The sequence below is a fragment of the Monodelphis domestica genome, chromosome 2 (assembly GCF_027887165.1).
Source record: "Monodelphis domestica isolate mMonDom1 chromosome 2, mMonDom1.pri, whole genome shotgun sequence".
Lineage (NCBI taxonomy): Eukaryota > Metazoa > Chordata > Mammalia > Didelphimorphia > Didelphidae > Monodelphis > Monodelphis domestica.
In genome coordinates this window covers 450479380-450506010 of record NC_077228.1, presented here as the reverse complement: position 1 = coordinate 450506010, position 26631 = coordinate 450479380, and the positions used below count along the sequence as shown (strand labels likewise).

Genomic DNA, 26631 nt, shown 5'->3' with positions numbered 1-26631 from the left:
CTTTGATGGACCATCGTCTATAACACGACTCCCTGTCTATGAGTGTACCACAAGTCTCTTTTCAATGGATTTTATCTCTTCTGACTATGAAAGAGGAATTGGGAAAGGCATGAAGCAAGACAAGAAGCAATGACTGAATGGTAACCTATCAATCAAACCAAGGTTCCATTTGGAATGTTACCAGGAAAGGCAGTTTGGGGCAAAAACCAACTGTGGCTGAACTCGGGATTTGACTTCTGCTAGTTATCATTTACCAGGGAAGGAGGAGCTGATTCATCTCTTGGACTTGGAATAATCTCTCTAACTTGCTCTGTTGGTGATAGTGACTTAAAGCCAGACCTATCAAAATTCCTCTCAAGTTGAACTCTATCTCAATTTCCTCCAACCTAAGATCAACTGTAGTATAGGGAGATCCCTAACCCTTTTACCTCCCTTCTCCATCTTTTCCTATCTTCCCCAAATAAACCCTTATTTAAGATTAAAGTAAATAAAGTATTTTCATTTGAGACCCTACCAACTCACCCTGAATGATTTAGTAGGCAGAAGACAAAGGGGAGGGAAGCTGAACAGGCTGAAGAGGGAGGAAATGAGGTATAGAGGGAGGAGGGGAAGACAGAAGAAATAGGATAACTGCCTGATCTGTTAGTTATCAATTAACCAAATATACCCCTCCTCATTATAAACTATTACATGACTCTACTTTTTTCTCTTGGTGACCTCATCACTTCCCCACTTCCCCACTCTTCATTATCTCCATGCAGATAACTCACAGATCTACTCTATGCTTCAAATTCTAGTTGCACTCCTGAGATCCAGTCTCCTACCCCCAACTCTCTAATGGATATTTACAATTGGATGTCCTTTAGACACCTTAAAGTGATCTCATTATCTTTTCCCCAAAAACCTATTTTTCTATAGAACTTCCTTATTTCTTTCAAGGGTACTGTCGTCTTTCTAGTTATCCAGATCTTCATACTCCACATCTCACATTAATCACCTTCTGTCCACTCACACAGCCAACACCCTAGTTCAGATCCTCATCTCCTCTAATCCAGACAATTACAATAGTCTCTTCTTTTTTAAACCCTTACCTTCCATCTTGGGATCAATATGCAGCATTTTTACTCATGGCAGAAGAGTGGTAATGGCTAGACAACTGAAGTTAAATGACTTGCCCAGGGTTTCACAGATAAGACATGTTTGAGGCCAAATTCAAACCCAGGACCTCCCTTCTCTAGGCCTGTCTCTCTATCCACTGAACCTCCTAGATGCCCCTTGCAATACTCTCTGAAATGTTCTATCTCAAATCTCTTCTCCCTCCAATCGATCTTTCTCATCACTGATAAACTGACCTTGCTGAAACTGACCATGTCATTCCCCTACTCTAGAATACATCCCAGAGGGACTTTGTTGCCTCTAGCACAAAACATTATTTGGGATATAAATTCCTTCCTCACTTAGTCCCAGTTTACCTTTTTGGTCTTATTTAGTATTTCCACCCTTACAATACTCTGTAAATCAACAAAATTGGCCTTTTCCTCTTCCTCTCAGACAACATACCACGTTCTATCTCTCAGCTGGCAATTATGCTTATGATACTATCTTTCCTCATATTTATATTTTAGAATCTATTTCTTTCAAGACTCAGATCAAACACCACTTTCTATGTGAAGCAACTCTTGATCTCTACAGTTCCCAGGGCTCCTTTTTCAAAATTACATCATATTTATCTAATTTACATTTGACATATTCTTATTTAGACATTATGCCCCTGATTGAATTCTTGACAGCAGATATTTGTTTCATTATTTTTGCCTGTATATAGAATGAAAGCTCCTTAGGGACAGAACTGTTTGATTTTTATCTTTGTATTCCTAATGCCTTTTACCATTTACATGGCACACAGCAGTTGCTTATTGTTTGTTGACTGATTAATCACTCTCATTAGTAGAACTTGCATTCTATTAAATTCTAAAGTGCTTCAACTAAGTAACTTTCAGAACTTTTTATAGTATTTATTGCAAGGGAAAGAAAAGAGAAATCTCTTAATGATTACTTCTGCTACCCTGGTAAATGAGATTAATATTTTGTTGGTTTACTCCTTTTTCAACTTTGTGTAGTGAACAGCAACTAAATATAGCCTCCGTTCTTGAATGTTGAACAGTAGAACCACTCATCTGAGGCCATTCTTTTGTTAAGAGATTTCTCAAAGTTGGAAAATAATTTTAAAAATTAATTTTCATTCAGAAACCAAAGGACTAATCTTAAATAGAATGCAATTTTGCTTCTAGTACCTTTTTATGGGTTTTGAAAGGAAGGTTTGAGAAATAGATGTTCCATTGGAACTGTGATTTTTGCCATGATGTTATTTAAAAAGATCTCAGACTAAGTACATAATTCTAGCTAGCCAGGCAACCTTGCCAGAAACGATAAAAAAAAACTTTATTGGCAAGGAGCATGAGTCCATCATGTGGTTGTAAGATCTTCAGACTATATATTTTCTTCAGTGTAAAAAAAATGTAGTCACAGCCTCCCCATAATCAAACAACAATCATTTATTAAGTACCTACTGTGGGTCAGGAATAGGACAAAGTCTGTATGACAGTCGGGACCCACATGATAAACTGCCAGACCTGTTTTGATGATTCACAACATTCATGTCCATTAACCAGTATCAAGTAATATTATATTTGCTTTTAAGAAAAACTATGTTGGCAATTCATTTTGCCCTTCTTATGTCCAAATTTCATGGGAAAAATATCATGGGTTCAGAGTGGATGACAAGCTGAATGTGAATCAGCAACTTATCAGCCTTCCTAATGATTATTGGATATTGACTGCAAGAAGTTATTTTTAATGACTGAAAATCAGACTAGACCAACAAATGTGAGGTAGTGATGACAGGTTCTGATAGAGGTATTCAGGAAAGTGACCTATAATACAGGAAGACTTAGTACTGAAAGAAAAAGGAAAAGGAGTTAAATTTACATGAAACATCCTATCTGCTAAAATGAGCTGCCAAAATGTTTCCATGTTTTGCTAGCAAAGAACTGATGCCCTTCACACTGGAATGAAACTTGTAGTTATCTCCACATTTGTCACATCCACTGAGGACCACTGCTGTGCACCAATATATCTGAGACCTGTCCCAAAAGATAAATGAAAGTCACAGCTGGTACAGAAGATAGCAACTTGCCTTACTGCATAAAGTAAACCATGAAAATCACATCACCCCAATCCTGCAAATCTTGAGTGGAGACTGATATAGTATGAGCTGAAATTAAGCTCTTTCAACCACTTATTTAAGGTCTGCTATTAGAAGAGACATTCCTAATTGACTGGAATAGTTCTCTTTTCATTTTTCTAATAGTACAGTCCTTATATTGTAGCCTTAACATAGCAGAAAAGAAGCACACTGCACGAAGGCCAGAGATTGAAGAATTTCTTAGATTCCTAGCATTTTAGATCCGAAAGGAGTTTTAGGGTTCATCTAGACCAATAACTTCCTTTCAACAGAAGCTATATTGTTGAAATGTCCATGTATGTCCATTATGGCATATCTCTTCCTCAGTTATCCATAGTTCTCAAGAAATGCAAAATGGAATATCACAATTCCTACATTTCTTCATTTATCTTGATTCCATTATGGTAGGAACAAAAAAGAAAGATGATTATAAATAAGTACCTACTGTGTGCCATGTTCTGTGCCAACATCTGAGAATACAAAGACAACCCATTCCCTACCTGGGAGTCTTAACAGCAAAGACAAACTCAAGAACATCAACACAACTACAAAACACTTTTCATGCAAATAGAGCCAGATCTAAACAACTGGAAAAGCATTAATTGCTCATGAGTAGGTCAAGCCAATAAAATTAAAATGACAGTTCTGCCTAAATTAATTTATTCAGTTTCATAAGAATCAAACTATCCAAAAATTATTTTGTAGAGGTAGAAAAAAATCATTTTTATTATATTGGTTTGGCAGGCATTTTATATTATCTACAGTTATTTTGAATGGAGTTTCTCTTGTATAATGGAAAAAGAAAATATTTGCTTTCTCAATATGCATCTTCTAAGTGGAATTGTGACTATATGAAATTATAATTGAAATGACAGCTCTATTATTCTTGCCCTCATTTTGTCCCTGGAAATCAAACGCACAACAAAAGCTGCTTGTTGGCAATATGATTCTTGCTGCTCTTTCCCTATCAAAGCTCTTATAGGTGACATGCAAGTCTTTTGATGAGCAGTCTCAAAAAAGCCATCTTTTCATCTGAGCCATACTATAGCTAATGTAATGTACTATATATGTGGCCAGCCTTACAGAGCTGGGAGTATCAGTGAACCCAGGATATATTTTCTTCATTTTAAACTATCTCCTTATTTCATGTTTATTTGTTTAGGACTGTAATTGAGGTGAGGTCATAATGAATAGATTTTGGGGTGGGCTTGAACCAATAAAAGAAAAGATTAAAGTTAATATTCAGTAACTAAGTATTATATTTAAAAGTTGTATTAATACTAACTAAAGTAAAAGAACTAACTACCTGAACCCAGCCTGGTCATGAGAAAAATGAGAAAGAGGGAGGAGTTACCGCCAACTTATTACCAATCACACAACCATGCAAACACAATGACACAGGAAAAGGGAAAAGGATTCTAGGTAATACAGAAAGGAATTTTGGGTAATGTAGTTTTTAGGGGTTCAAGAATTTCCAACTATACTAATATACTGTATCCACTAAAAACCAATATGTCAGGCAACAGGGATACAAATGAAGTCCAGAAAATTTGGGTTGAGAGCCCACCACTGTGGGGCATGCTGGGTAAAAGCAAAAATCCTGCTCTCCATCGTAGTATTCATTTGATATAATTAGAAGAAAGGGATGCAACTATTGAAGAGACAGACTTCTTACCAAATCATCTGACATGATCCTCCACCATAAGGAAAAGCTTCCTGAGTCATTAAGAAAATCATTTATCTAGGACAGCTCCTATGGTGACTGGATTTCTGAGAGAGGATGATTTTCTTTATTAAATTTTAACCAGATTCAATGTCAGCAAGTTGCACAAAGAGACTTTTTATTGAATATATGTATGTAATTTTTTTGCATATTGATGTCTTAGTCACTGAAAGGGGCAAGGAAAGTACATTTGCTGAAGAAAACCAATAAAGTCAACCAAAAAACCCACGGCCTTTCAGATAAAATACTGAGAAGAAATATAGACTATTCTCAGGATCAGTCAAAAATTTGTCCCTCAAATGAATGTAATAAGAGGTCCTGTTTGAAGGAAGAGTAAAGAATAAAGTAGAAATGGCTAGAAGACATTGTATTCTATTAGCGCCTTTATGCCTGACATTTTTTGAGAGTTTTTAGTTTTGTAACCCCAGCATTGAAAATTAAATAACTAGGAATTGTGGAACAACATATAAGCATAATGGGGTCATACAGAACTTGGACTTCTTGAATTTTACCTCATAAGGTAAAAATGAGTTACTATTCATGAGAAAATTCTGATTTGAAGCATTGAAAATCTAAAAGGATAGAGAAAAAAAGATGTGAGAACACCATCAAGAGAAAAGAAGCCAGGGGCAGGTGGGTGGCTCAGTGGATTGAGAGCCAGGCCTAAATATGGAAGGTCCTAGGTTCAAATATGGCCTCAGACACTTCCCAGCTGTGTGACCCTGGGCAAGTCACTTAACTAAACCCCATTTCCTAACCTTTACCACTCTTCTGCCTTGGAACCAATACCCAGTATTGATTCCAAGACAGAAGGTAATGGTTTTTTAAAAAATGACAGAAAGAGAAAAGAAGCCAAAGGAAGAGAAAGCAGGACAGAAGAAGGCAAATAAGCAAGACACAGCTATCATCAGGAGAATCCAGGGACAGAAGACATGGTGATGGGAGAAGTTACATCCCGCTGAGAGAGCTGACTCTTCAGATGCTTTGCTGGGAGTCTGCTGATTGGAAGAGATGCTGATCAGCAAGAAAAAAAAAAGTTGGAATCAGATAAGAAAGTTCCTTAACTGTTGGGCTAATTGGAGAAAGCTGAAGCCTGCTGCTATGTAAAGAGCCATCTAGCTTATTCCCTGATGTCATCTACATTTTGTGAGAGGGAAATTTCTCAGGGGTGCTTGTTTAATCTCTATTATCCTCTGTAGTTTGAGAGGGGGAAAAGAGGGGAAAAGAGGCTGCCTATCTTTTTTCTGAGCTGTGCTTTTAGGAGAAGAGGTTCTGGTTGCTAAGTATAGATTAGAGAAATTAGAATCTGTTGAATAAAGAGCTTTCTGGGCTTATTTCCTTCATGTAGACAACTAACTTGAAGAGCTATGTAGGGGTTTTTTTAATATCTTATTTTTTCCCCCTCTATCAAATGTAAAAACAATTTTTAACATTTTTTTAAACCCATACCTTCCATCTTAGAATCAATACTGTATATTGGTTCTAAGGCAGAAGAGTGGTAAGGGCTAGGTAATGGGGGTTAAATGTCTTGCCCAGGGTCACACAGCTAGGAAGTGTCTGAGGCCAGATTTGAACCTAGGACCTCCCATCTCTAGGCCTGGCTCTCAATCCACTGAGCCACCCAGCTGCCCCCTTCACATTTATTTTTTTTTAATTTTTGAGTTCCAAATTCTCTCTCTTCTTCTGACCCTCTGTCCCTCCCTTACCCCCTCCCTGAAACTGCAAACAATCTGATATAGATTCTATCTGTGTAATCATACAAAACATCTTTCTATAGTAGTCATCTTGTGGGAAAGATCAATGAGCTATATAGTTTTGTAATTTAAGGGAACGACTTATCATTGAACTATGGTGATCATTATCACTATGGTGATACTTTTTTGTTTTTTTGCTAAAAGAGTATATCCTTTTCTCAGAAATCCCACTAAAGGAGGCTATGAACTAAAAGAGCTTACTACTCTTATTCAACTAGTGAGCAGAAAAATCTTTGCCCAACAGAACAGCAATGAAATACAGAAGTAGCTTCTTATAGGGCAATATGTTCCTAAAGGGACCAAAATCCTTGAGGACTAGAGTCCATGATCATGAGTTGCCATGTAAACATGGAATTCTCAACTTATGCCTCCCTGCTAGGTTTCTTTCAGTGTATGTCTACTCTTCCCTATAGCATTGTGTTTATTTGTGAAAGTTTCACTCAGGTTTATTCCTGGATTATGATTTTCTGATTGTTTCTGGTTTTGTTTCCCAAACAATAAATGTTATGGTCATTACAGCTTTTGTCTTATTAAGCTTTATTTTTAACATTTAAAAGTTAGTAGTGTCAGTGTGACTGGTTTGGGAATGACATCAGAGATGGAGCACAGGAGCTACAGTGAAATGATAGAAGTATATACTCCCAGGGGCAACTAGGTGGCTCAGTGGACAGAAATCCAAGCCTACAGAAAGAGATATCTGATCACAGATATGATATAAACCCTTTCCTACCTAATATAAAGTTTATCCATATTTTTCTCTATTCATCTCCTGTTCTTTTATTAGTTTTTAATTGGAAAGAACATACTTGAAGCCACTGTTAACTTCAGGGGCTTTATGGGGACATGACCTCTTTTCTTCTTTGTGAAATGAATAGGCTACAACATGGTTATCATTCTCTGCTTCTGAAGATGTTTCCTTAGTTGTTCACATTAACTGCTGCTACTACAGCTGATAACTGGTGTGGGTAAAAGGTGTAGGTACTTTGTGATTGCTTCTGCCATGTGGTAGGTGTGTGGGTTGTGGGGAGTGGAGGAGTAGGGTAGTATCTTCACCATTCTTCTAGGTTACAGAGCCAAAGAGTAAAAATACAGGCTCAGTGACCTCTGAAATTCCTTCCAGTTTTAGATGTATAATTCTATAATGCTGAGTCTAGGTATTTATAATATTTCAAATCATGTGGGGAGGTAGCTTGATAGAGAAAGCACCCTAATGAATAAACTAACCAAGATACTGGTATGAGGTCTTGTTCTTAGATAAACATTCTTGCTTATTCCTATTAATGAGCTGTATTCATTTCATTTAGAAGATGAAATAATCAAAATATTTTCTAAATCAAAAAGCACATTTGCATTTCATATGAATGTAGAGTTAATAATAAACTTTGTTGAGCACTTAAAAGTCGTACCTTCACAAATTAACTATCCAATGCAATATTAATGCCTACTCTATACAAGAGTGGAAGTGCATTATAATGGATAGATAGCCAGACTCAAAGTCAGCAAAACCTAGGGTCAGGTTTTGCCCCTCACTAGCATTGGCTATATGACCTTGGTGAAGTAATTTAATCTCTCTCTTTACACGGGCAACTTTAGTACCATCTGAATTGATAGTTTCCATGCAATGAATTCCATATGCCAGTGAAATCACAGGTGCAGACCAAAAGTATAATTTGGAAGGTACTGAACTAGATATTGAGAGTATAAAAAAGGTAAGATCAGAGATTTAGAGCTAAAAGGAATCTTAGAAGTCATTGAATCTAATCTCATGATTTTCAAAATGAGGAAAGAAAGATTACAACTAATAAGTAGCAAAGGCAGGATTTAAATTTGGTCTTGCTGACTTCAAGTCTAAATGATTCTCCAATATGTCATGAGATGAAAAATGATACTATCTTTGCTTTTAAGAAGCTTGGAATCTAATGGGAAATATGACAGAGATATAGTCCTAAAGATTTATAATCTCACCAGTGGAACTATTCCCTCATAGATACAAATCATATCTATCCGTGCCTACTTATCCTATGCAACTCTTATTCCTGTCCTTGTGTAAGTTTACTACAAAGAAGCCACCCAATATATGATGAGCCTTCATCAGATTCTCTTGATATTACATGACTGCCGATGGATCCTATGATATACCCATTAGTTATCATTCTATATTCTTTTTTGTTTAATTAATTAATTTAGAAGATTTTTCCATGATTACATGGTTCATGTTATTTCCCTGCCCCCTTCGACACCCCTCCCATAGCCAATGAGCAATTCCACTGGGTTTTACATGTGTCAATGAGCAAGATCTATTTCCATAGTATTAATATTTGCAATAGAGTCTACATCCCCAATCATATCCCCATCAAACCATGTGATCAAGCAGTTGTTTTTCTTCTGTGTTTCTACTCCCACAGTTCTTTCTCTGGGTGTGAATTGCATTCTTTTTCCTAAGTCCCTCAGAATTGTCCTAGATCATTGCATTGCTGCTAATAGAGAAGTCCATTATGTTCAGTTGTGCCACACTGTATCTGTCTCTGTGTCCAATGTTTTCCTGGTTCTGCTCCTTTCTCTCAGCATCAATTCCTGGAGGTCATTCCAGTTCACATGGAATTCCTCCAGTTTATTATTCCTTGTGGAATACTATTGGAATGTGGAATGCTAATATTCCACAATAGTATTCCATCACCAACAGATACAACAATTTGTTTATCCATTTCCAAATTGAAGGGCATCCCCTCATTTTCCAATTTTTTGCTTCCACAAAGAGCACAACGATAAATATTTTTGTACACATATTTTGGTTGCATTGGTTTTGTTTGTACAAAACCTTTTTAATTTAATTCAATGTAATCAAAATTATTCATTTTATATTTTGTAATATTCTCCATCTCTTGCTTGGTCTTAAAATCTTTCCCATGGATCTGACAGGTAATTATTCTATGATCACCTAATTTACTTGTAGTTTCCTTCTTTATATTTGTCATTCACCCATTCTGAATTTATCTTGGTGTAGGGTGTGAGATGTTGATCTAAACCTAATCTCTCACATACTGTTTTCCAATTTTTGCTGCAGTTTTTGTCAAATAGTGGGGTTTTGTCCCAAAAGTTGGGATCTTTAGGTTTATCATACACTATCTTACTGAGGTCATTTACCCCAATTTAAATTACTTCACCAAGGTCATATAGCCAATGCTAGTGAGGGGCAAAACCTGACCCTAGGTTTTGCTGACTTTGAGTCTGGCTATCTATCCATTATAATTTACCTACATTCTTGCAAAGTGATTGATTATCTTTTTTTCTGCTAATATACTTAATTTAATTATTTTTTTCCTTGGATGCTATGTTTCCCTGTTTTACACAGGCTAAAAGTATAGGGGCTACTCATGGACCCAATCCCATTACTGATAAGTACCCTTCAACTGTCCCACTTCTAACCTGGACCAGTTTGCCTCTCCTTAGATATCTTGGGGGCCACCTATGTCCAATGGATCAGCATACTGGTTCCAGACTTAATGTAGATACCCAATCAGTTTAATACATTATAGCTGAGAATTCCTGAGAACAAGTGATACACAAACCTCAGCCTTCTCAATAGTGAGGATTACAGGGAAGCAGACCCATCATGAAAACATTCTTTATACTACTCTTTCTCCAGAAAACATATTGTTGTCATGTGTTATAGCCCAGCTCACACTCATCATGTAGCTCTCTACTGCACTATTTATAAAACTCAGTAAAGACAACATTGAATGTGAAAAAGAGAAATCCATATAAAATAACATATTTAAGAAAACAGAAAATTATTTTCAATTGGGTGAGTAAGGGAAAAATTCATTCATGAGTGGCAGCTGAGATGTATCTTGAAGGGAAAAGAAAGATTTTAATAGATGGAGATATCAGGAATGCAATCCAAGAATATGGGGTGTCTCATGAAATTAAAAGATGCTTGTTTCTCAGAAGGAGAGTTCTAGCAAATCTGGACAGAATACTAAAAAGCAGAGACGTCACCTTGTTGACAAAGATCTGTTCAGAGTTATGGTTTTTCCAGTAGGAAAGTATGGTAGTGAGAGTTGGACTATAAGGAAAGCTGAGCACTGCAGAATTAACACTTTTGAATTGTGGTGCTCAAGAAGACTTTTGAGGGTTCCTTGTACAAAAAAAGAGATGAAATTAATCAACACCTAAAGAAATTAATTCAGACTATTCACTAGAAGGTCAAATCCCAAAGCTTAAGTTTAAAATCCTTGATCACATAATGAGAAGAGAGGAGTCATTGGAAAAGACCTTGATTTTGGGAAAGATTGAAGGCAAAAGGAAAAAGAGATGGCATGGATGGATAGATGTTGTCAGGGAAATAATGAGTATGAATTTGGACAGACTTTGAGAGAGAGTGAAGGACTAAAGGATCTTGCATGCTATATAGTCCATGGGGTCAACAAGAATCAGACATGACTGCATGACTGAACAACAACAAACTATGAATGCCAAAAAGAGGGAAGTGACAGGGTGAACATAAAGATCACTTATTAGGTTAATGTAGTTGTAACAAAGTATACAAAAGTGATTACTATGAAACAGGGAGGAAAGATGGGCTTGAGTCAGATTGTCAAGGATTTTAAACCAAACTTTGAGGTTACAGGATATTTTCTGCCACATATAACAGACAGACACTGATTACTTTTGAGCAGGGGAGGGCCATGGTCAGACAGACCACTATGGTGGGAAAATTTTTGTGGATAATGAATATAAAATATAGATAGATATGGAACCTGTGATTTCTGTGAACCAATGCAGATTGACATGGCTACAATTTATAGTCTAAGTTCAACTTGAACCCCAGACATACTGGTTCTGAGACTGGCTTTCTATCCATTCATTATGCCAGGCCACATCTCTTAAATAATGATGATGATGATGATGATAATTATAATGATTATAAGATTTTCTTCATAGCCCTGTTAAGCAATTTATCAACAGAGATGCACTTCTTTTTCTGATTATAACAACCTCCTGCCATATGTCAGCCCTACCTCCATCTTTCTCTCACTTTTGCATTACAGAGTGTGATGTAGCTTCATAGTATAGACCTCTTTGAAATAAATAATATTTTAAAGTACTTTATTTAAGTGTAATATAAATGTTAATTACCCAGATTTCTCATTATTATTTGATATCATCAACTATTCTATTGAACAAACATTTTATTTAGTATCTATAATATTCAGAATAATACTTGAAGGTAGGCAAAATACAAATTTTAGATAAGACATCATCATGCCCTCATGGAGGGCAACACAATGATACTGGTGGTCTAGTTGGAGATATGGTATATATATATATATATATATATATATATATATATATATATATATATATATATATATATATGTATTATTCTGTTTTTGCAAGGAAAACCTGAACAGTTGTGGGAATGGCAAGATGAGCCCAAAAATGTACAGGTCTCATGCTTTCTGCTTATTTTTTCCATATGTAAAGTAAGGGAGTTAGATTAAATCTTTAATGTTTCTTACAAATATTAACATTTTATAAACCTATGACATTTTGAGAAGGAGGACTTTGGGAAGAGCAGAATCTTGGTCCATTCCCATTCCCTGGAGTCCATGTTCTCCTAGCCTTCTACCCCATCAGCAACCTCTTTCTCTTCTACTTACATTCCCTTCAACATCTTATTGTTTATTCCACAATTAAGATGTTTCTAAAAGTGAATGAACATTGACCATAAATCAGTAGTTAACTCAAAGAGAGGTATATGTGGATTTTTCAGTACAACCAATAAGTAAGAAATGAAGACCAACCTCCATTCTCCAGCCTATTAAACAGATTCTGAAACACAGTTACTATGATAATAAAGAGAAAAATCATCTCCAAACTCAAGGGTCATTACTCTAGAGACAAAAACACTGCTGGTGATTTAAAATTGTAATGTAAGTACAAATACTCAGCAAGCATTTTCACTTGTGAACCCAAGGCTGAGTCTGTAATTATTTTGGGTAATAGTTTCCATTCATAACCCTTTGCTTCATTAAATTCTTCCCAACCGAAATTGCCTTTGTTTTTCTTTTATCTCCCCCAGAGCATTTGTCATCTGTGGGAACAGGCTCTACAGACTACCTCTCCCCTAGCTGTTACAGTACATTAGTGCAAATGATTAGTGTCCTTTTGTCCAGGATGTTGTTAGGAATACAACATTACAGCTAGGAAACAGGACACCCAACTTTCGGTCCCAGGACTTCCCAATAATTAACTGTGTTACTTTGAGGCAAGTCATATAACCTCTAGGGTCTTAATTTCCTCATCTGTAAAATAAGTGAATTTAACTGCACAATTAGCTCTAAAAAATTATGATTCTCTTATTTCATCTAGGAGGATTCTAATAATAAGCTCTTGGGCTTGAAAAGTAGGGCTATTGCAGATTACAGGTTCTGAAAAGTAGGGTCATTAGAGATTATAGAAGATCTTGCATGCTAAATTAAAGTGATTAGGCTTTACTAGGTGAAAGGGGAGATGCTGAAGGATTGAGCCTGGGGCACATGGCCCCCTGCCAATCAAATATGGGTGTAAGTAAAGGAATAATTCTACCATCACCTATATCTGTGTCTAAGAGAACACTTGGATATGTGGTTTAATTATGATTTTGACTGTGGATTTATGTAAATGTTCAAATTGACCTTATTCTGGGGCAGTGGAGCTGGTAGAGATATTTATGTCTTTAAAACTGGTCTTGTTCAAGTTTATAACTTTCCTTTACATAAAAAGTCTACTTCCTGTCTTCTGAAAGTCTTTGTTATTGTGCTTTACAGTTCGAGATCGGGTAAGATCCAAAATGGAGAGAGATATTTTGGCGGAAGTGAATCACCCTTTCATTGTCAAGCTTCATTATGGTAAGTACAATTTTTAAAAGTAGCAAATGGTTGTGAAGACCTGGGGCAAGTTACTCCAAATAAAGCAATTAAAAGAACCATCAAAAGATAGAAAAACATTCTAGTTAATTCATAGCACTGTCTGGCAGATTGGTCCTTCTACCTAACTTTACTTCTAATTCATATCCTTTTAAAAAGACACAATGACTTATTTATTAACACACCTGTTAAAAGACATTTCTTTAAATGACAACAACTCAAAATTAGGAAATCAATTATTATCTCAGCCTAATTGAAAAATTCTTATGTTTCCTAGATTGAGTGATTTCAATATTTATTCATGTTTTCATAACCAAATAAAATACCAGAGATAAAAATCATAAATGGCAAATGATCCAAAGCTCAATAGTCTCTTAAAATTAATTCTTGCTTTTTTCTTTGCCATTTTATCTTCCCTTAATTAGGAGAATTTTTACCATGGCAGAGAAAAATTGCAAAAAATTAATAAAGGCACCAGTGATACAATATTCTACTTATATTTTTACTGGAATCTTAAGAATTTTTCTTTATTTTAAGGGCTTTTTGGTGACTTAGGGCCTGCACAGCTACAAGATAGAATAGAAAGACAAAAACTTGTAAAAGAATAACAATTTAGAGAGCTTATTAGTGAAGCTAAAATATAAATGTAAGAGAGTCATAAATGACTTTAGGGAAAAAATGGAGTCTTCTTTCTTCTCTAGCTTCTCTGGCTAATAATGTCTTCTTAAATTGATCAGAATAAAAAACTAAATATATTTATTTAGAAAGTCTTATATATCCAAATGTCTACAATCCTAGCTACCAGGGAGGCTGATCCCCTCCATAAACCTTCACCTAGTCTCTTGGGTCACCAAGGAAATGCATATTCAAGACAGTTGACCATAGTTGATTGTGCTGTCTGTAACCTGCCTGGAACACACACACACAAAATAATTAGCCATATAAAATGTTCTAATTCATTTTGCTAATTTCATTAGCATAATGTCATAACCAACTATACTAACCAGTTCGAGATACTTCTATAAAGGAAGTAAGAGAGTATAAAAAACAGAGTGTAAATGAACAACCTCAAACACAATTATAAAGCACACAGTCTTGCTGAACATAAGGGGGGAAACATAGTATTATGTATTTAAGGTCTCTTCTTTCTGAAATTAATGATGTTTTGGTGCCTCAATTTTAAGTTGCTATAGTCCTAAAATATGGTCTTCAGAGTCTTTGTCATTTAATGTACATATCAAATGTATCAGAATATATTCCATAAATATCATATAAATTGAAACAAATATTTAATTAAGCTCAAATCAACTAGTATATTCCAATATACTCCCATCACTCCTACCCATGTCCTACTTAACATCAATAATAAAACAGGTTCCTGTGGGAAAAGAAAAGAAATATCAAAATTTTAGATGAAAAAAAAGAAGGAAAAACTTTTCATTTTAGGCCATTTTTTCTATTTTCTCTACCTGGGTCTATTCTCCCACCTGAGTTTCTATATCCTTTCTGAAGTGACTCCATTTTAGAAATTGTATGCTATTATGTTGACCAAAAAGGAACTTTTCAGTACAAAGAGACTGAGTCAGAATGAATGAGTAAAGTCCACTCCAAGGAGACCTTCACAACTGATTAACTGTCCTACCTTCTTTCCCAATTCAGCCTTTCAGACTGAAGGAAAACTGTATCTAATATTAGATTTCCTACGGGGAGGAGATCTTTTCACCAGACTCTCCAAGGAGGTAAGCTTGTAAGCTGTAAGACATGTGAGTTTCTATAGGTTTTCTTCCAGAATTCAGGTTAGAGCTATTGGGGATGAAGGAAAGATTTGATGACGTTAATTTGTTTTGTAAGACTGTCACAGAGCAATGCAAAAGAGACATGAGACTTGGCATTGCTGAGAGACCTTGAAGCAAAGAACTCTTTTGTGGCTCTGTACTGTGAGAGTAACAGTAATTATATTTTTTCTACTGCCCTTTATAGAGAAATATGAGCTTGTTATTCTGATTGCTATCTAAAACTGTTTCCAAACTGTTTTGTGGTCCTTATAAGAAGGGTGCTTTGGGAACAGAGCTTTCTATCCACATTGGGTGAAGCCTCATAATCACAGTTTATTTTAAGGGACATCTATTCAAGTGTTCTATAAGATATGAAGATAGGGAGTCTTCATGTTCATTTGTAATTCTGAATGTATTAGAAATAATAATGATTAACGTTTAAAAAGCACTTGCTTTGTGCCGTTAATTCTACAATTATTCTCCTTTGGTCTTCATAACAGCCCTGAGAAATAGGTGCATTATCTCCATTTTACAGAAGAAGAAACTGAGGCAGACAAAGGTTAAATAACTTTCCTGGGGTCGTATACAACTGACTTTATATCTAACATGAAGGAGGCTAAGGTTAGGGTAGTATTCTCAATAGAAATTGGGAAATTCATTGGGAAAAGACAATGAGTTCAGTTTTTGATATATTGAATTTGAGATGTGTCTGAGATATCCAGTTGGAAATGCCTATTAGGCAGTTGTGGAAGCAGAACTGAAGCTCAGGGGAGAAACGAAAGCTGAATATATAAATCTGTGATTCACATGCATAAGGATGTTAATTAAATCCATAGAAGCTGATATGATCACTGGGAAAAAGTATAGAGAAGAGAGTACATAAGTTAGAGTTTTCTGGTACCCTCATAGTCTAGAGACAGACATGGATAATGAGCCAGAAAAGGTGACTGAGGGATTGGTCCAGGCAAGAAAAATCACCTTATCTATCAAAGATTAGAAAAAAATGGAGAGTGGAGAAAGTTGAAATAGGGTTTTGAGTTGGAGAGAAGTGGAGAAAAAGGAGCTCATGCCAAAAAGCTTTAATTTCCTCAATAAACAAGAGACAAAATTCTTAAGTGACTAGTGGGGAAAGAAAGGAGTATGGGAGGCTGGAAGAAAAAAGAGAATGTATAGAGTGTATTCTCTTCTTTGAATTATTTTTAAATGGATTTTTTAAAATTCAGAACTTACTGAACATCAAACAAACTAAGCATTTCCATATATAAAGTAAAACAGGAAGGAAATTTGTACTTAAAAGTTCAAGTTTCTATTATATGCAGCTTCTTTTTTCTTTTAAGTATAAAATAAATTTAACATGTAGCCTTGAAAACGGTTGGCTTGTGTTGTTACTTTCAGTCCCTTTACTTCTCTTTTGTGCATTAAAATAAAACTTCTGTGCCATTTTTGGTGGGGGGCCAGGGGAAGGAGGATAGTCAACTTGGTTGCTAGCCCTCCTTTTTCCAAATTCCCTCTTCCCTGGTGAAAGATAAAAATATATGTTTAACAAAATATGTTTAACAAAACAAAATAAACAAAAAAAAAACAAATGTTTGGAATATATTGATATTAATTAATTATATTAATATTAAGGGAAGTGGGATGAGGAATCATTTAGTTAGAAGTAAGATAGTCTTGCTTCAGTAAGAGCCAGATTGAGGTTAAAATATATAAATATGGGAAGCAGATAGGTGGCTCAGTGGATGGAGAGCCAGGCCTAGACATGAAAGGTCCTGGGTTCAAATTTGACCATGTGACCAGGTCAGCTAAACCCAAGCCTAGCCCTTACTGCTCTTATGCCTTGGAACCAATATACAGTATTGATTCAAAGATGGAAGATAATAGGTTTTTTTTTAATGAATAAATTGTGGTATCCCCTATCCCCATTAAAAGAAGAGAATGATCAAGAATCAACATTTTAATAAAATACATTGAGATATAATTGTATTTTTGATGTCTAACTATAATTTTATTTATTGCACTATGGGTATAAGATCTTTATTTCCCACCCAAGTATTTCCTATATTGTACATCAAATGACTAAATCTACCTAGTCTTCAATCTGTGTCCTACTAAATAGAACTTTGTCCTTTGTACATGCCAGCTGTTAACACGGTATCAGTTGACCTGTTTTGTGTCTATTTCTATCCATGAATCATTAGACACTGAAAGTTACTGTGGGTGGCCAGTGTTGGGATTTTTTTTTGTATAATCACTTTTTGCGATGCCATATGTCCTTAATCTCTTGAAAATCAGTTAATTACCTGACTCATAAAATAGCAAAATGAATAAGTAAACAGCCTGGCTTAATGAAATTAGATTTACAAAAAGAAAGAGGAAAGTAATAAATAAAAAGCATGTAATCATTGTGGAAGAGGAGAGATTTACAGGAGATCACAGAGACTTCGTGGAAATGAAAAGAGCAAAGATTTCAGCAACAGCAGGGGATGGACTGGAGAGATTTGGAATCTTAAGGAAAAAGGAATCCAGAGAGCAGGCAGTTGGGTCTCTGACTCTCTCTCACTCTGGCTCTGAGACAGCTGAGGTGAATTCCAGTCTTGACTGGGCTGATCTCAAGAAAGCCTTCTTTTCCTGAAATCCTGACTTCCATCCTCTCAAACCCCAACATGTGGATAAAGACAGAAGAAGAAAAGTCCATAAGAAGAATCTCCACAGTCTCTCCACCTGAACTGAAGCTCCTGCTGGGCAGGACTGAAATCAGGGCTCTGAACCCCTTCTGGGTCTTGAGGCCAGTGAGCCCAAGTTCCCCACAACTTTTGAGGAAGGGAAGAGTTAAGACAGGGACTCCTTCTTCCTCTTCCTTTTTGCCTCAACTTACCAACCTTTCCCCACTCCATCCTGTTTTATTACCACATTAGAATAAATTTGTGATCTTTTATAACTGGCTAAAGACTGAGTAAGAGGCAGCTTAATCTGAGGGAGTAAAGTGACTTCTCTCTCCCTAGAAAGAAGAGCTCGCTGAAAAGCAACAAAATGATAGCGGGGAGTAACCCAGCAAGCTAGGTGAGGGGCCATAATTATGGAAGGTTGAAGGGGGAAACAAGCGGACTCACCCTCCTTCTCCTTCCTGATCAATCTTTACCACAGATACCCCTCCTTTGCTTTGCCTTGAGAGGAAGAGCACTTCATTCTTCTTTTCTGGTTCTTTACCACCAAAAACACCCTCTATTAAAAGTGGCACTCCATATAGAGAGAGATGAAAGGATTTCAAGGCCTTCTAGGCCAACTCATCATTTTATAGTTGAGTAAACTGAGACTGAAAGTAGTTAAGGGATTTGACCAAGACCAACCAGATAGTAAGCACCAAAGGTGGAAGCTGAACCCAGGTCCTTTTCACATTAAAGTCCTTGTTTGTTCTGTTGTCATATTCTTGACTTAGCTTAGAATAAAGCAGAAATTTTAGGTTACTCTTTTCTCCAGATAATGCATGAAGCCTCCTGAAGGTATTATTTGCTGTGTTGTGTTGTTAAATCTTGGCTGGATAGACCAAAGAGATTTTTGGTAAGGGATAAGAGAGAAGAATTGACCCTGTTATTTCTTTATAGTAAAGCAGCTGCCTAGAAAAGAACTTCTGTCAATACAACCCAGCACCTTTTCTATGACTTATATTCTTGGGAAGTTGCTTATAATACTAGAAAGGAAATAAGAAAGGAGAGAGAGGGGGGAGAGAGAGAGAGGGAGAAAGAAAGAGAGAGGGGGGGGGGGAAGAGAGAGAGAGAGAGAGAGAGAGAGAGAGAGAGAGAGAGAGAAGAGGAGAGGAGAGGAGAAAAAGAAAGAGGAGAGAAAAGGAGAGAGAAGAGAGAAGAAGAAAAAGAAGAGAAAGAAAGAAACAAAGAAAGAAAAAGAAAGAAACAAAGAAATAAAGAAACAAAGAGAGAGAGAGAAAGAAAGAAACAGAGAGAGAGAGAGAAAGAAAGAGAGAAAGAAAGAGAGAGAAAGAAAGAAAGAAAGAAAGAAAGAAAGAAAGAAAGAAAGAAAGAAAGAAAGAAAGAAAGAAAGAAAGAAAGAAAGAAAGAAAGAAAGAAAGAAAGAAAGAAAGAAAGAAAGGAAGAAAGGAAGAAAGGAAGGAAGGAAGGAAGGAAGGAAGGAAGGAAGGAAGGAAGGAAGGAAGGAAGGAGAGGGAGAGGGAAATGAGCAAAAATAAGCAATTATGTATCTACTATATGTCAGGCCCTGTGCTAAGTGCCTTACAAATATCTCATTTGATCCTCACACTAACCTGAAGATAGGTTCTATTATTACCATTTTAAAGTTGAATAAATTGAGGCAGAAAGTGGTTAAATGACTTGCCTAGGGTCACACAGCTAATGTGTATGAGATTGAATTTGAATTTAGGTCTTCCTGACTGTAAGCCCAGCATTAGCTGCATTTAGCTGCAATTAAGTGATTTACCCAGAATCACTCTGACAATCTATCCCAGAGGTGGGATTTGAACTCAGGTCTTCCTGCCTTTGAAGCCAACTCTTATCCATTACACTGCTACTCACTAAAGATTTGATAGTGTGAATATATAGCTAAATTTTCCTTAGTCATAGTACAGTTACCCCAATACCAGATATTCCTTAATAAATCTTGTTTCAAAATTCCTACACCTCTGTAGTTCTTTGTTAAGAAATAGCCTGTTAATGTGTAAGGAGTGCTGAATTTACAATCAAAGTACCTAATTTCAAACCCTGATTCTTCCATTTATTACCTATATGACCTTTAGCAAATCAAAATTTTTCTGAGTTTTAATTTCCTATTCTGTAATAGGAAGGGGTTTAATTAGAGCACCTTCAAAGTACCTGCCAGCTCTAGATAGATGGTCATCCTTTAAACATGGGCACTCTGTCCACAAAGCCTTAATCAATCCCAGCAAAGAAGCCTTTTACAACTGAAACCATTTCTTATCTCTCTTTTTTCTTTCTTTCCCAAAGAAGGAAAGCAAACACCTATGTTCAGTAATTTTCTATGACCATGGAGGAATGATGTTTTCTTTTCCTCAAAGTTAAAGAAGAGCAGGGCAGAAAATCTGGACATATTTGCCAATTTTTCTTGTCAGATTTGTAATGTGGCATCATTATTTAATTGAAATGTTATAATTAAGGACAGCTAGGTATAGTAAGGAAAGTAGGATATTGATTAAAGTAAGATATTTGATAAAGAGATCTCTGAGAGTGGAAGCAAGGTAGAGATCAGTGTGTGAGACGAACTTCGAAGAAAGAACAGGAAAATGTTGTCAGTTGGTGAGGATCTCAAACTGACTGGTTCTCTCTTGGACTGAGTTTCTTACTCACTGGGCTTCAGTTAGTGAATGTGTTCTCTCTCCTGGCTGACTTGCCAAATGAAGAAATAATGTTGATAAATTGGAGTTGAGAGGAGGATGATATGATAAGATATTTTGTTTGGTGTTCACAAACTATCCTTTAACTCTCTCAGAAGGAAAGTCAGGGATGGCTTCCCTTCCCTATGTTAGTATTGACTTGAGAGTCAGTCCCAGAGATGGGAGAATCTTGGATTCCAATCTGGCCTCAGAAACTTTCTAGTTGTATGACCCTGGGCAGGTCACTAAACCCCCATTGCGTAGTCCTTACTGGTCTTCCAATATACAGTTTTGATTCTAATATGAAAGATGAGGTTTAAATAAAAGAAATGTTACAATTATCCCCAAACAGAAATACCCATAGTTAGTATAAGTACAAAAATATAGCCAGGGATTGGAAGATTATCAGCTATTCTCCACCAATATATTCGCATGAATGGTTGAGAGATGACTGTACATTTCATCTTTTCTCTTACTTCCTTATCTTGAAACTCTGAAAACTCTTTTTTTTTTCCATCAGAAGAGCCAAAAATGACTAGGTAGTAGGAGCCCATGGTTTTCTTACAGAACAAATTGGACTAAATTGTATACTTTTTAATAGAAATGAGTCACTCTTGCTGGCAGAGTTCTTTAGAAAAAAATCAGCTTCACAAGAAAGTAAACAGATTTATTCTTTTCTCTCTACTAGGTAATGTTTACAGAAGAGGATGTCAAGTTCTACTTAGCTGAGCTGGCCTTGGCTTTAGACCACCTCCATGGTCTAGGAATCATTTATAGGGATCTAAAGCCTGAAAAGTAAGTAAAGGAAAAGAAGCAAATGAAAACAAGGAGAATTCCTGGAATCCACATTTGTTCCTTATCTACTTCTGAAAAGTGACACTAAAACCTTCCCCCATATCCACCCTTCTTTCCTAAAAAGTCCTATCATTGCATAGCAGGGTTAGAAATTCTCAGCAAAGCAGACTGGGAAAATCTTCATGCTGGCAAACTCTTAGGCAAAGATTCTAGGAGAGGTTAATGAATGCTCTTTTCTCCCTATTCTCGGAAAAGCCACCAAGCTGCTGATTTCTGAGATGTATTCAACTCCTCCTGAATATTGGAGAAAACCATTTCTTAAAATAAGGTGCTAGTTCCATTATTTTTCACCTACCAATGAGTTTTTACTTTCTTTCCTTCTTTTACCCATCTCCACTGTACACACTAAGGTTTCTCAGGTACTTGAGCAGACCCAAGAAAAATTAGCTTCAAGCATTTCTCAATACAAGTCACTCAGTATATTTTGGAGGGGCTAGCTAATTGATTTTCAAACCCTTTTTGTAAAGAATGAAATCAGAATTCCCCAAATTCTCCTTACAATCAACCAGTGATTTTATTGCTAGAACTCAATTTGTTCATTATTTCTAGGATTTGCTATTTTGCTCTTTGCTATTGTTATTAAGCACCTACTACATAAAAAGCACTATACTAATCACACTATATATTTAATCTATTTGAGAATAAAAGCAACTTTTCAAAATACCTTTTCCCTTCCTTTTTTATTTAGAGTACTGGTATAAATAAGTCTGTAGCTACTCAAAGACAATGAAATTCAGTATATAGTTTATAAGTTCTAATTGACTAGTATAAAGTACAATTCTTCACTGAGGTAAGCACTAAATGTGTTTCAGATTCTTTTTGTGTGTGAAGTATTTGAATATTCATGAGCAAAGTTTGCATGCTAAACTTTATCATGGCGAGGGAGGGAATTCATTGTTTATGTGAGATTGTGGGCATGACAGCCCACATAAACAAGGACTTTTTGGCATGTCTTATTAAATCATATTCAAATGACTTTTGAAAGTCCTTGCTTGAATCTTAACATAGAAAGAATAATATTTTGTTAAATATAACTGTCTGGTTGAAAAGATGATATAAAAAGGAAATATTTTTCATTCCTATCTCTGATTTGTAGATAAATATTTTAATCCTTTAGCTATCAACCTCTTGGCAAGCTTTATGCAGATGATTTTTGGAGTCTTCTTTTATTATCTTTGGTATTTTTAATAAGTATCACTGAAAATAAACTTTAAAATAAGCTTACATTTCATCTCATGGACATCACATTATAGAAATCTCTGGTATTGTACCTGCTTTAACTCCCATATTCCCATAGATTTGGGAATAAACAGAGATGCAAGTGTGAGATATAGTCTTATAAATTATATGACATATATTCATATGCATAAATAAATAAATGCTGATTCCACCCTCTTTTTAAAAAAATCATAATCTTCTGACTTAGAATTGATACTAAGCATCTGTTCCAAGGCAAAAGTTTAGTAAGGGCTAGATATTTGGGGTCACATTCCTGAGAAGTGTCTGAGGTCAGTTTTGAACTCAGGATGTCTTGTCTCCAGGCATGGCTCTCTATCTACTGAGCCACCTTGTTGTCCTAATTCCATTCTCTTTTAAAGATTAAAGCAATATCTTAAAGTTTGAAAATTGTAATTCTTGAAAAATGTCTCATTTATCTCCAGGTTATTAGATTACCATTTCTGAAAGTTGTTCATTTCTTGGTATGGACTATGTGTAAGAAAAACAAAATACCTTCCTCATTTAAAAATTGGCCTCATTAGCTATAACACATTTTTTCTTTCAATTTTTTAGCACACAAAAATTGCATAAGTAGTTTCCTAGTGGATTTTCCATAGGAAATGAATCTATGTATGATAACAAATGATTATATGAGATAAATGTATAAATGTTTTTCAAACCTTAATGAACCATCTAAATACCTACCTTCCCAAACTTGTCTTGTGTGCTTGTGTGTGTGTAAATGTATGTATTGAGATAGGCAAAAATAATATTATAAACTATTTCCCTAAGTGCCTTCCAAAGAAAATTCATGTTCTATGTGACCTAACCAGCAATTCTGTGAGAAGCATTGGGATGCTAACCAACATTTTCCCTCTAAAATGTTAACTATTAAATTATGCATAATGTTCATGTTCAATCATTGTGGCATAAAATAGGCTTAATTTCCTTTATTTTCTGTCAAAATTTCCTCCAACTTCCCCTTAGAATAAGGGTATTTCTTATGCCTTGAGATACCTAAATCAGTTTATGGATTATTTTCAATATATTTAAAATATCAGAATGTGTGTACTATGGGTATATTAATTTGGAAAATGTAGCTGAAAGGAAATAGTGTACTACATATTTTCAGCTCAAAAATTTCCACCAAAAAAATGTGGTCAAAGGAATTGTGAAGTCAAAAGAGAGAGCTTATTCACCTTTAAATTCGTCACACTCTTTTCTTCCTGGCTGAGACCCTTCATACTCTGGGCAAATGGCAATATTTTCAGCTGTAAGTACATACATCCCCCACATAATTGCTGCAAAAGTCAGACATACTAGAAACACATTCCAGTCATTCCTTGAGAGTTGACCTGAACCTCTAGGAAGCATCCGTTCCTACCACTACCACTCCCTAAGGAGTTCTAAGACCATCCTGGTTTCAAAGAAATTACTTTTAAGTGCTACTGGAGTGTAGAGGCCACTGGCCAGAATAGTTTCAGGATTCTCCTAAATCCTATCATTTTCCCTCAGAGAAGGTAGACTTTAGGGAAATGGTGACACTACTTTGATGCTGGCAGGGCAGTCCAGAAGTGTCTGGCACTTGTTGAATTTTGACTAATTAAACATATACCCAAGGACCAAAGGTGCCTTCCCTCATTCAATTATAGATCTATAGTTAACTCCACCCAGAAGCAACAGTCTGAGTAGAAAGTGTATTGTCTGCAAACCTAAACCTACATTGACAAACATTCCATTGGCCATGCCCCATTCCCTTGGTTCATTTGTTTCTTGCCACGCTAATGAAGAATTTGATTTTCAATTTGTCATTAGACTGTTCTCTCCACTGTCTCTTGTGGTTTAATATGCTGAGTCTTCTTCTAAAGTCTCATTTTCTTTCCTTTTCTTTTAGTATTCTGCTAGACGAAGAGGGGCACATTAAGATTACAGGTTTGTAAGACAGCTCTTACTAAGACTTCATCTCAGCCCTTGTAAAGTTATGTCATTTGCAAATAAAAAGATCTGTTAGTACCATTTCCATTTTTTCACAAGTAGCTTTTCACTTGATTTTTCCTGAACATTTTTGTTGATTTGAGTGGGTTATGATTCATCCTTTGCTATATACTTCAGACTCCCTTAATTTGAATTTTTTTTCATTTTCCATTTCTTTCCTGTTCTCATTTCTCATCCCTTATCTTCCATTTGAGGCCCCTTTGTGTTCCTTAATGCCATTGTATTGCTCTTAGCAAGAATATTTATAACATTTTGTTGCTTCCGTCAATAACTTCTGTACTTAGATCCTATTTTAGAAACCTGTATGCATATAGGAATTTGTCTATATTTCCCCAAAGCTTTAAATCAGTGGGGTGGGGAGCAGCTAGGTGGTTCAATGGATTGAGAGCCAGTCCTGAAGACAGGAAGTCCTGGGTTCAATCTACCTGAGTGACCCTGGGCAAGTCATTTAATCTCCATTGCCTAGTCCTTTTGGCTCTTCTGTATTGGAAACAACATTGATTCTAAGATGGAAGATAAGGGTTAAAAAAAAAAAACAGTTGGATATAGCAAAGAATTTGAAGATGCCATCCCAAAAGGGTCTCCTGATACTTGATAATGGAACTTCTTCCTGCTTACAGGATTTTACAACTATTGTACCTGGTAAACAGATACAAAGGTAGCAGGTGAAGGCTCTCTGCCTCTCTCTGCCTTCTGACTTTAGCATTGGTTCCAGTGTCTGTGAATTTTCTCTCAGACCAAAGCCACAGGAGGATTTAACACTTAAGCAGAAAAATTAAACTTAAATAAATGGGCACCTTCCTCAAATTTGACTCAGATGACTGTTAAAGGCAAAGGTGGTATTTTATGGAACCTTGGGAGTCTGGGATGGTGCTCTGCCTGTGGCTTCTATTTGAATGACCAAAAAGGGACACCAAATGGCAATGCTTTCTGGGATTTATCATTTGGGATCCCTAAGCTATTCAAGAGTATTTGGTGAGAGACAAACATTCATTTTAAAAAGTGGGATTGCTTTTAGAAAAAGTGGGGGAACAGAAGACCTCGACACTCTGAATCAGTGTGTCTGAAAGTGTGGTTGAACATGATCTCATTCTTCTGAGATACTGATGATCCACATAGAAAAAAAGGTTTATGCTGATTCCTGTTTTACCCAAGTTATATCTTTTTTATTTCCCACTTTTAGATTTTGGCCTGAGCAAAGAGGCTATTGACCATGACAAGCGAGCTTATTCTTTCTGTGGGACAATAGAATATATGGCACCAGAGGTGGTGAATCGAAGAGGGCACACACAGAGCGCAGACTGGTGGTCCTTCGGTGTGCTCATGGTAATGGCCCATTTTGTTCATCTTACTTGTTGTAGTGATCTCATAGGCATTCAGACAAAATAAATGTGCATTGCCCCTCCCCAATCCCCTTTCTTCATTGCTCCTGGACTCCAATGGTAAAGAAATGTGCAAATAATTTAAAATATCAAAAGGAACTAGTCAGTGGCCTCTGACAGTAAAAGTAATGCATCTGTACTCCTGTGTTTGTCCTTGTCTTCTGTGTTCTTTCCCTTACTCCAAGATATGAGTCATAGAGTCTCAGAGCTAAAGGAAATCTCAGAGACCATCTCATCCAAACTACAGAGGAAACCTTCACTGCTACATAATTAACAAGTGGTCATCAATTCTTTGCTTGAAGACTTGTGATGAGAGGGAACCCACTAATTGTAGGACAGTACATACAATTTTAATAAGTTTAATTGTTAGGACTTTTTATTCCAGCAAAGCTAAATCTGCTTCTTTACAATTTCC

The 26631-nt window shown here is 36.1% G+C and overlaps 1 protein-coding gene across 4 annotated transcripts in view; it reads left to right on the top strand.

The window, feature by feature from the left end:
• Positions 1-26631, top strand: part of RPS6KA2 (ribosomal protein S6 kinase A2) — a 563997-nt gene that overhangs the window by 421422 nt on the left and 115944 nt on the right. For all 4 annotated transcript variants that reach the window (XM_001371705.4, XM_007484888.3, XM_007484886.3 and 1 more), the window contains 5 exons: positions 13534-13614; positions 15292-15371; positions 21455-21561; positions 24734-24771; positions 26018-26160. In XM_001371705.4, coding sequence (XP_001371742.1) covers positions 13534-13614; positions 15292-15371; positions 21455-21561; positions 24734-24771; positions 26018-26160 — 449 coding nt within the window. The remainder of the gene's footprint in view (positions 1-13533; positions 13615-15291; positions 15372-21454; positions 21562-24733; positions 24772-26017; positions 26161-26631) is intronic.